Source organism: Myotis myotis, unplaced genomic scaffold (assembly GCF_014108235.1).
Source record: "Myotis myotis isolate mMyoMyo1 unplaced genomic scaffold, mMyoMyo1.p scaffold_m19_p_6, whole genome shotgun sequence".
Lineage (NCBI taxonomy): Eukaryota > Metazoa > Chordata > Mammalia > Chiroptera > Vespertilionidae > Myotis > Myotis myotis.
Window position 1 is genome coordinate 58,511,826 of NW_023416368.1, and position 8,731 is coordinate 58,520,556.

The 8,731-nt window shown below is 44.2% G+C and overlaps 1 protein-coding gene across 4 annotated transcripts; it reads left to right on the plus strand.

Moving 5' to 3' along the window:
• The first annotated feature begins 257 nt into the window (after window positions 1–257).
• Window positions 258–7,868, plus strand: TLR2 (toll like receptor 2). Of its 4 annotated transcripts, none has more exons than XM_036314348.1 (2): window positions 258–831; window positions 5,474–7,868. In XM_036314348.1, exon 2 carries the CDS (start codon window positions 5,490–5,492, stop codon window positions 7,839–7,841), a length of 2,352 nt encoding a protein of 783 aa, XP_036170241.1. In that variant the 5' UTR covers window positions 258–831; window positions 5,474–5,489; the 3' UTR covers window positions 7,842–7,868. The 4 variants fall into 4 exon arrangements, with proteins under 4 accessions (XP_036170241.1, XP_036170243.1, XP_036170242.1 ...); XM_036314350.1 differs by having other exon boundaries at window positions 357–375; XM_036314349.1 differs by lacking the exon at window positions 258–831 and adding an exon at window positions 1,652–1,672.
• The last annotated feature ends 863 nt before the right edge of the window (window positions 7,869–8,731 follow it).

Consider the following 8,731-nt stretch of genomic DNA (forward strand, 5'->3'; position numbering starts at 1 on the left):
GATAAACTCGTTTCTGTGGCAACGAAGAAAGCCCATCTAGGGCTGTTTTTGGAATTACCTTGAGAAATGGGGGTGGAATGGAGCAAGGAAAGGATGGAAGGGCTCAGGTTCAAAACCTCAGCTGTCTGTGGCTCCCACATCTCTAGGGAGGGACTAGGGATGGGAGACTGGGCGTGTGTGTGTGGGCGGGGGAACCCCGGAATCTGGGGCTGTACGTACCTGCTCTGCCTACAAAATCTGGCTAGTGATTGGTGAACTACTTTAACACCGGAGAGCATAGTGCCGAAAGGCGGGGAAGAACGATTCCTGAACTTGAATTCGGCTTCAAAGGATGGAAAAGAATGGAGAAGTGGTTTAAAGACGCTGTGTTTCAGGGTAATGGGAGGCTGGGGTGTGCAAAGCTTCAAGAAAATACTGACTGGTTGGGTGATCAGCCTTCTCAGGGGTTGCGAAATCTGCCCCTGTGATTCGGGCAATCCCATGACGACGGGGCTTCCAGCATTTCGGTTCTATTTCCTGCCCCGCCACCCCGGTCCGGTCACCTGACGGAGTTGCGGTCAAGGACGGGCGCAGCGGCCGGGCGCGCGGGCCGGGGTTGGCGCCTCCCCGCATCCCCGCATCCCCGCATCCCCGCATCCCCGCATCCCCGCCGCGGCGCGCCCCGGGCGGACGGGTGGTTCCCGCCGCGCGCCCTCCCCTCGCTTCGTCCCCGAGCCCGCGGTCCGGGCGGGAGGCGGCCCGAAGGCGGGTCCGGGCGGGAGGCGGCCCGAAGGCGGATCGGCTCGGGAGGCGGTCGGAAGGCGCGACTTGAGGCGGCCGCGCGTCCCGCAGGTACGTCGGGCCGTGCTCGCGGCGCCGGGGCTCCGCAGCCTTTCCCTGCCCGCGTCGGGCGGGGGCGGCGGGGAGACGCGGCCCCGGGACCTGGGCCGGGGTGGGGGGCGAGGAGCGCACCTGGCCCGGGAGGACCTCGAGCTCCAGCGCCCCGGGCTGCGCGGCCCCACGCGGGGCAGTGGACGGGCGAGGCGGGCGGAGGTCGGCCCCCGGGAGAAGCAGGGGGCACCGGAGAGGGACCGGGCACCGGAGAGAAACGGGCCGAGAGCCCTTGCACCCTCGGAGGCCCCGGGGGTGGCTTGCGCTGGGCCCCGTCTCTCTGGGGACCGAGGCGGACGGTGACCCGGGTCCGAGCTGGGGCTTCCACGCTCCCCAAGGGCCGCCCTCCCACGGCCTGGGCGCCCTTTCCGCCGAGCGGGAGGGACCCGCCCGGTGAGGGCTTTCCAGGCTGCACCTGCGCGTCCTGGGGCAGGTGCCTGTGCTGCCTGCTAACCGCTGGACCAAACTGCCAGGGGCTGGCCTCTGCTCGGGGTGGTCTCTAAGCCCCTCCGAGTTCCTTCATCCTTAGCGTGTCTGCGTTACGCCAGATATGATTGTGTCTAATCAGGACGAGGACATCACAGAGAGCGTTTAAACAGAGTTTTTAAAATGAGAGTGCTTTGTAGTTGCCCTTTCAACTTCAACTTCCGCAAATGAGAACTTTTGTTTGGAACTTAGGTGCAAGCCAGGATCAAGTGTTTTCCTGGGGAAGAGAGGATTCAAATCTGAGATGATTCAAATCTTGCAGAAGGTCTTAGCTGAACTTTACTAATTCAGATCTTTACCAAAAAGCAACTGCTAGGTAGGGTGCCATGATTTGAAAGTAGAGACAAAAAAAAAAAAAAAAGGAAATAGCAAACATCGTGACTTTTTGAAAATGACTTATTCACCCATATTTTAAGTTTCTTCCTGTTTTAAGCAGAGAACATTTGCATCTTTAAACTTTTTATAATGCCAGAAGTCGATAGCATGTTTTGGAAGTTCCTAAGCTATCAGTTAATATTATTTTGCATTTTTTTAAAAAAAGAATATGGCTTGGCTTCCCTGGCCTGTGTTGTTCAGTGGTTAGGACGTTGGCCCATGCATCAAAGGGTCTCTGGTTCAATTTCCCATCCAGGGCACTTACCTGGGTTGCAGGATCCATCCCCACCTATGGGGGCACGTGGGGAAGGCAACCAATTGATGTGTCTCTCACATCAGTGTTTCTTTCTCTCTCTCCTCCCTCTTTCCATCCCTCCCTTTCTTTCTCTCTAAAATTCAATGGAAAAAATATCCTCAGGGAGTGAGGATTAACAATAACAGCAACAAAAAACAATTTGGCTTGGCTGGTTAAATATCTTTTGATTTTAGTGATTGTAAATGGCATCTTGGGTGTGACCTCCTCATAAAGATCTTTTGATAAATACAAGTTGTATTTACTCCTTCCAAATAGTAGGCTTGTCAAAATTGTTTTTCCCTACAGTATCAGTTAAAATGTACATTACTTTTTCCTCATACTGGAAAGCCACATCTGAGTTTCTGAGTGCATTTGTTAAAAATTCAAGTTTTCTTTTTGCAGCCTACTCTTCCTAGGTTCATTTTCCGTATTGCTAAGGAACATATGTTTTGGGGTACTTTAACCAAAGAGAGTCTCTGGATAACAATTCTCTTTTAGTTGACGAATGTCTGAAAATAATCTATTTCATCTTTGCCTTTGAATGGTCATTTAAATGGGCATAGATGTCTAGGTTGACAGGTATGTTTTCTCAGGCCTTTGAACGTACTATTCCATCATTTTGGGGGCTAGGTGAGAACTTTTTTTTTTTTTTTTTGTCTTTTTGTTGGGATTCAATATGCATTTGTAATTTGGGAACACTTGTTTCTCTTCAATTCTGAAAATGTTTTAGTTATTGTATCTTTTAATATTTGGATCTCTACCAGAATACATGGCAGGTTGACTCTGGATCAGAGGGCAGAGCTTTTTTCAGATTCCCGTTCAATTAAGGCATCGGAAGCCTTTTCCCTGCACCTGGCTTTATGGAGAGTCTGCTTTCCGTTCTCTGTCACGCACTGGGCCACGAGTCCCTTCTCCGCTCCTTCTTCACCCAGGCATCGCAGCCCGAGCCCTAACGTGGATATCTGGTTGTGGTTTCACTGTGGGCCACACGGCTTCAAGTTCCTCCCTAATCTGGGTCAGCAGATGTCTGCAGCGTAATTTGCCTCTAATGCCAGGCTTCTCAGACTTCCATCCTCCCCTGGGTCTTGGATGAATAATTCCTCACTACCCTGTCTGCTTTCTGAATTCTTCAAGCAGGTGGTTTTTTACTTTGTCCAGCCCCCAGCCCTCATTTAGATATGACTCTATACAGTCTAACTTTCGCTATCGCCTTTTCCTTCCTCAGTGTCTTCCAGTGAGTCCTCTGCCCCATGCTGTAATGTATTGAGGAACTAAAAGGAGAGAAAAGTTACTCTGAACTTAAGTGTCAAGTTCTGTAGTGTTAACTGTAGGTTTAGCATCATCGAAAATTATTATTATTGAAAACTCACCATGCTATAGGTACTATATAATATTTGTATGAAACAGCCCAAGATCTATGTTCTTATAAATTTTACATCTTAAAGAGACAAGGCCAGGAAAAATTAAAAATAGCTGTGTTTGACCTTAACTCTTAGCCAAAAACAAATACATATTTCTTAAGATCTGTGCTATGTATTACCAAGTGGAAAAAAACAAAAGAATTTTGATTGCCCAGTACAGTTATACTGAGAGGATTTTTTCAATAACTGATTAACCAGAAACACAATGGAATAAATATAGTACTGAGTAGTAATAACCGTCTCATCTTGATCCTGTTGATTTTAGACGTAGGAACAAAACTAGATCAATAGTCTTTATGGGTTAGTTTCTATTGTCTCCTGTTTCTGCTCTTTTCATATTTATTATCTTCTTCCTTTATTACCTGGATTATTGTTGTTTTTTTAATTGTGTACTGAAAATTCCTTTTGAAAATTTGTAGACAGACATTTGAGGCTTAAAATGATGTTATCTTCTAGAAAAACATCCTTTGCTTCTGCAGATATCCATGAGCACTAGCATTCCAGAAATCATGTTAATTCATTTTCAGAGATTAAGACTGTCTGAGCCATCCAGACAAATCAAAGCTGTGCTGCAAGCTCTATGAGGATTTGTTTTCCTAGCGTTCAGCCTTAGCGGTCTCATTCATGACTGCCCTGACCTTAATCTTTACTCCCTGTCTTTCAAGGCTGTCAAAAGTGCTGCAGCTCACTGGAGTATGCTTACTGTGTTCAAAGCGATAGAAGACAATACGGAAAGTTTTGGCAGAGAATCAGAAACTATAAAAAAATAACATAGCAGATGAGAAAAAGAACCAAATAGAAATTATAAAGATGAAAATTGCAATGACCAAAGAAGTTAAAAGCAGTGGATGGATTTAACAGTAGATTAAACACAGCCAAAGAAAGAATAATAAACTAGAAAACTTTTTCAGAAGAAAATATCTAGACTGGAACTTGAAAAGACTAAAACATGGGGAGAACAGAAGAGAATGAGACATGGAGGATACAGCTAAACCAATGCGTAGGTGAAAATTGATGACCTTAAATGGGTATATGAGAAATGAAGAATGGCTGAAAATTAATGAGCAAATATGTTCCTCAAGAAATTAGATTATGAAGAGTAAAATCTAGAGAAAGCAGAAGTAAGGAAACAGTAATATAAGGCTAGAAATTCATGAAATAAAAAATAGGGATTCTATAAAGTGAGAAGTTGGTTTTTTTGAAAATGCCAATAAAATAATTCAAAATTGCAAGATAATTAAAAAACCAGGCACAAATAACTCATCTAAGGAATAAAATAGGGGAATTCATTATAGGTCCTGCAGACAAATAATAAGAGGACATTATAACTAACTGTCAGAAACTTTGAAAATTTAAAAACAATAAAATCTTGAAAAACACAATGTACCAAAACTGACAGAAGAAGAAAAGAAAATCTGAATAATTCCATAGCTGTTAAATAAGTTTAATGTATCGCACACACACACAAAAACAAGATAAACGGACAAACAAGAACAACAAAAACTGCAGGCTCAGTAGGTGGCCTTATTGAGTTCTAAAGGAAAGAAAATTTATAGGATAATTTAACTTTAGATGCAGAGATGTAGATGCAGAGATTCTAAACAAAATATTGGTAAATAAAATCCAGAAATATTTAAAAAGTTTAATACATCCAGACTAATTGGGGTTTATTCTAAAAATGCAAAATTATCTTAAGACTGAAATTGATTAATGTAATCACCAGTGTTTATTAACAGGGTAAAGGAGGAAATTCATGTTATTATCTCAATAGAATCAGGGAGAAAAAAAGAATTTGATAAATTCAACATTCAGTAATGAAATAAAGGTATAAGGATTGGAAAAAGGAAATAAAACCATCACCTAGTCTAGCTGGTGATATGATTGTATACATAGGAAAATGTTTTTTTAGACCTACAAACCATGGAATTACTAAGTTAGTTCAGCAAGGTTGCTCAATGCATGGTAAATGTATACAATATGCTCTCAAACACAATCACTCACTTGAGCCTCTTTTATTTATTTGTAGGTTGAATCACGGGACCATGCCACATGCTTTGTGGACACTGTGGGTCTTGGGGACCGTCATCAGCCTGTTCAAGGAAGGGGCCCCTGATCAGGCTTCTTCTCTGACTTGTGACCCCCCTGAGATCTGCGATGGCCACTCCAGATCTTTAATCTCCATCCCCTCAGGCCTCATGGCAACGATGAAGAGCCTCGACCTGTCCAACAACAAGATCACCTATGTCAGCAACAGCGACCTGCGGGTGTGTGTGAACCTCAAGGCTCTGAGGCTGGGATCCAATAACATTGACACGATAGAGGAAGATTCCTTTTTCTCCCTGGGGAGCCTTGAACATTTGGACTTATCCTATAATCTCTTACCTAATTTATCAGCCTCCTGGTTCAGGCCTCTGACTTCCTTGAACTTCTTAAACTTACTGGGAAACCCTTACAAAACACTTGGGAAAACATCTCTTTTTTCTCATCTCACCAACTTGCGAATCCTAAAAGTAGGACACAGCTACCACTTCACTGAAATTCAGGAAAAGGATTTTGTTGGGCTAACTGTTCTGAAGGAACTTGAGATTGATGCTTCCAATCTCCAGAAGTATGGGCCAAACAGTTTGAAGGTGATTCAGAACATCAGCCACCTGATCCTTCATTTGAAGCAGCCTGCTTTCTTGCCGGAGATTTTTGTAGATCTTGTAAGTTCCTTGGAACACTTGGAACTGAGAGATACTCGTTTGGGCACTTTCCGTTTTTCAAAAGTATCCACCAATGAAACCAAGACAATTAAAAAGTTCACCTTTAGAAATGTGGAAATCACGGATGAAAGTTTTAATGAAATGGTGAAACTGTTGAATTATGGTTCTGACATATTAGATGTGGAGTTTGATAGCTGCACCCTTGATGGACTTGGTGATTTTGACCCTGCTATGGACACAAATAAAGATGTAAGTAAAATAGAGACATTAACAATACGGAGGTTGTATATTCCACATTTTTACTCATTTTATGATCTGAGGAGTTTATATTCACTTACTGGAACAGTTAAAAGAATCACAATAGAAAACAGTAAGGTTTTCCTAGTTCCTTGTTTACTTTCGCAACACTTAAAATCATTGGAATATTTGGACCTCAGTGGCAACTTATTAGTTGAAAACTCGTTGAAAAATGCAGCCTGTGAGTATGCCTGGCCCTCCCTGCAAACCTTAATTTTAAGGCAGAATCATTTGAGATCATTAGAACAAACCGGAGAAACTTTGCTTACTCTGAAAAGTCTGACTAACCTTGATATCAGTAAGAATAATTTCCATCCTATATCTAAAACTTGTCAGTGGCCAGAAAAGATGACATGTTTGAACTTATCCAGTACAAGAATACAGAGTTTAACCAAATGCATTCCTCAGAAACTGGAAATTTTAGATGTTAGCAACAACAGCCTCAGTTCGTTTTCGTTGACGATGCCACAACTTAGAGAACTTTATATTTCCGGAAATAAGTTGAAGACTCTACCAGATGCTTCCTCCTTACCCATGTTACTAGTCATGAGAATCAGCAGAAATACAATAAATACTTTCTCGAAGGAGCAACTTGATTCTTTTCAAAAACTGAAGACGTTGGAAGCTGGCAGCAACAATTTCATCTGTTCCTGTGAATTCCTGTCCTTCACTCAGGGGCAGCCAGCACTGGCCCAAGTCCTGATCGACTGGCCAGAAAACTACCTGTGTGACTCTCCATCCCATGTGCGGGGCCAGCGGGTGCAGGACACTCATCTCTCGGCTTCTGAGTGCCACAGGGTGGCTCTGGTGTCTGCCGTATGCTGTGCCCTTTTCCTGCTGCTCCTGCTCGCCGGGGTTCTGTGCCACCGTTTCCATGGCCTGTGGTACATGAAAATGATGTGGGCCTGGCTCCAGGCCAAAAGGAAACCCAAGCGAGCCCCCCAGAGGGACCTCTGTTATGATGCCTTTGTGTCTTACAGTGAGCAGGATTCCCACTGGGTGGAGAACCTGATGGTCCAGGAGCTGGAGCACTTCAACCCTCCCTTTAAGCTCTGTCTTCATAAGCGGGACTTTGTTCCTGGCAAATGGATTATTGACAACATCATTGACTCCATCGAAAAGAGCCACAAAACCATCTTCGTGCTTTCCGAGAACTTTGTGAAGAGCGAGTGGTGCAAGTACGAACTGGACTTCTCCCATTTTCGCCTCTTTGATGAGAACAACGATGCCGCCATTCTCGTTCTGCTGGAGCCCCTGGAGAAGAAGGCCATTCCCCAGCGTTTCTGCAAGCTGCGCAAGATCATGAACACCAAGACCTACCTGGAGTGGCCCACTGATGAAACCCAGCAGGAGGGGTTCTGGTTAAATTTGAGAACTGCAATAAAGTCCTAAGATCCTTCATTGAAGGCCAGTCTTGGACTGGTGGTGGTCTTTATTTTTCAAAATGTATTTTTATTGATTTAAGAGAGGAAGGAAGAGGGAGAGATAGAAACATCAATGATGAGAGAAAATCATTGATCGGCTGCCTCCTGCACGCTCCCCTCCCCCCCCCACCACCACCACCACTGGGGATGGGACCTGCAACCCCGGTATGTGCCCTGGCTGGGAATTGAACTTTGACCTCCTAGTTCATAGGTCAACAATCAACCACTGAGCCACGCTGGCCAGGCTGGTAGTGATCTTTATATCACTAGCTGTAACTAAGTCCATTCTGACACAAGTATATATAGCAGTCCATCGCCTTAACCACTCGGCCACCTCGTCCACGACACAAGTATATATAAACTACATGAGGATTTGCTTACGAAAACTGTTTCAAGTTTTATCTGGAGTGCTGTTTTATAAAAACAACTTAGCAGATTGAAAAAAAAAAGGGGGATTTGGTTTTTCTTTATCCTGGGAGGTAATCAGGATCTAAGTCCATTATTGTTTTCTGAATTATCTGTAGCAAATGGTTTAGTTCATTAGGAAAGTGCACAGATGAACAGAAGATTTCAAATGACTGTAGTCAGCCCTGCTAGCGGACTCATCCGTGCCTACAGAGGTGTTGGCCATCCCACTCAGCTGTCTCCTCTTTGTGTGGCTGCTCTCCTGGTCAAAAAGGCAAAATGTTAGAGTCACCCAGCCTCAATATTGCTTTTCCTAGGAAAAAAGTGTTGTGTGTCCCCATCAGACTTTACAGGATACAAATTACCTAAAAAAGAGTGTGTTTCCATGTTAATTGGGTCTGTCTGTCTGTCTGTTTGGGTAGTTGATAGGTTTCTTTAGCCATAGTTACTTAA

Coding starts and splice junctions, on each gene's coding strand:
- TLR2 (XM_036314348.1), top strand. CDS start 5,490: ATGCCACATGCTTTGTGGACACTGTGGGTCTTGGGGACCGTCATCAGC.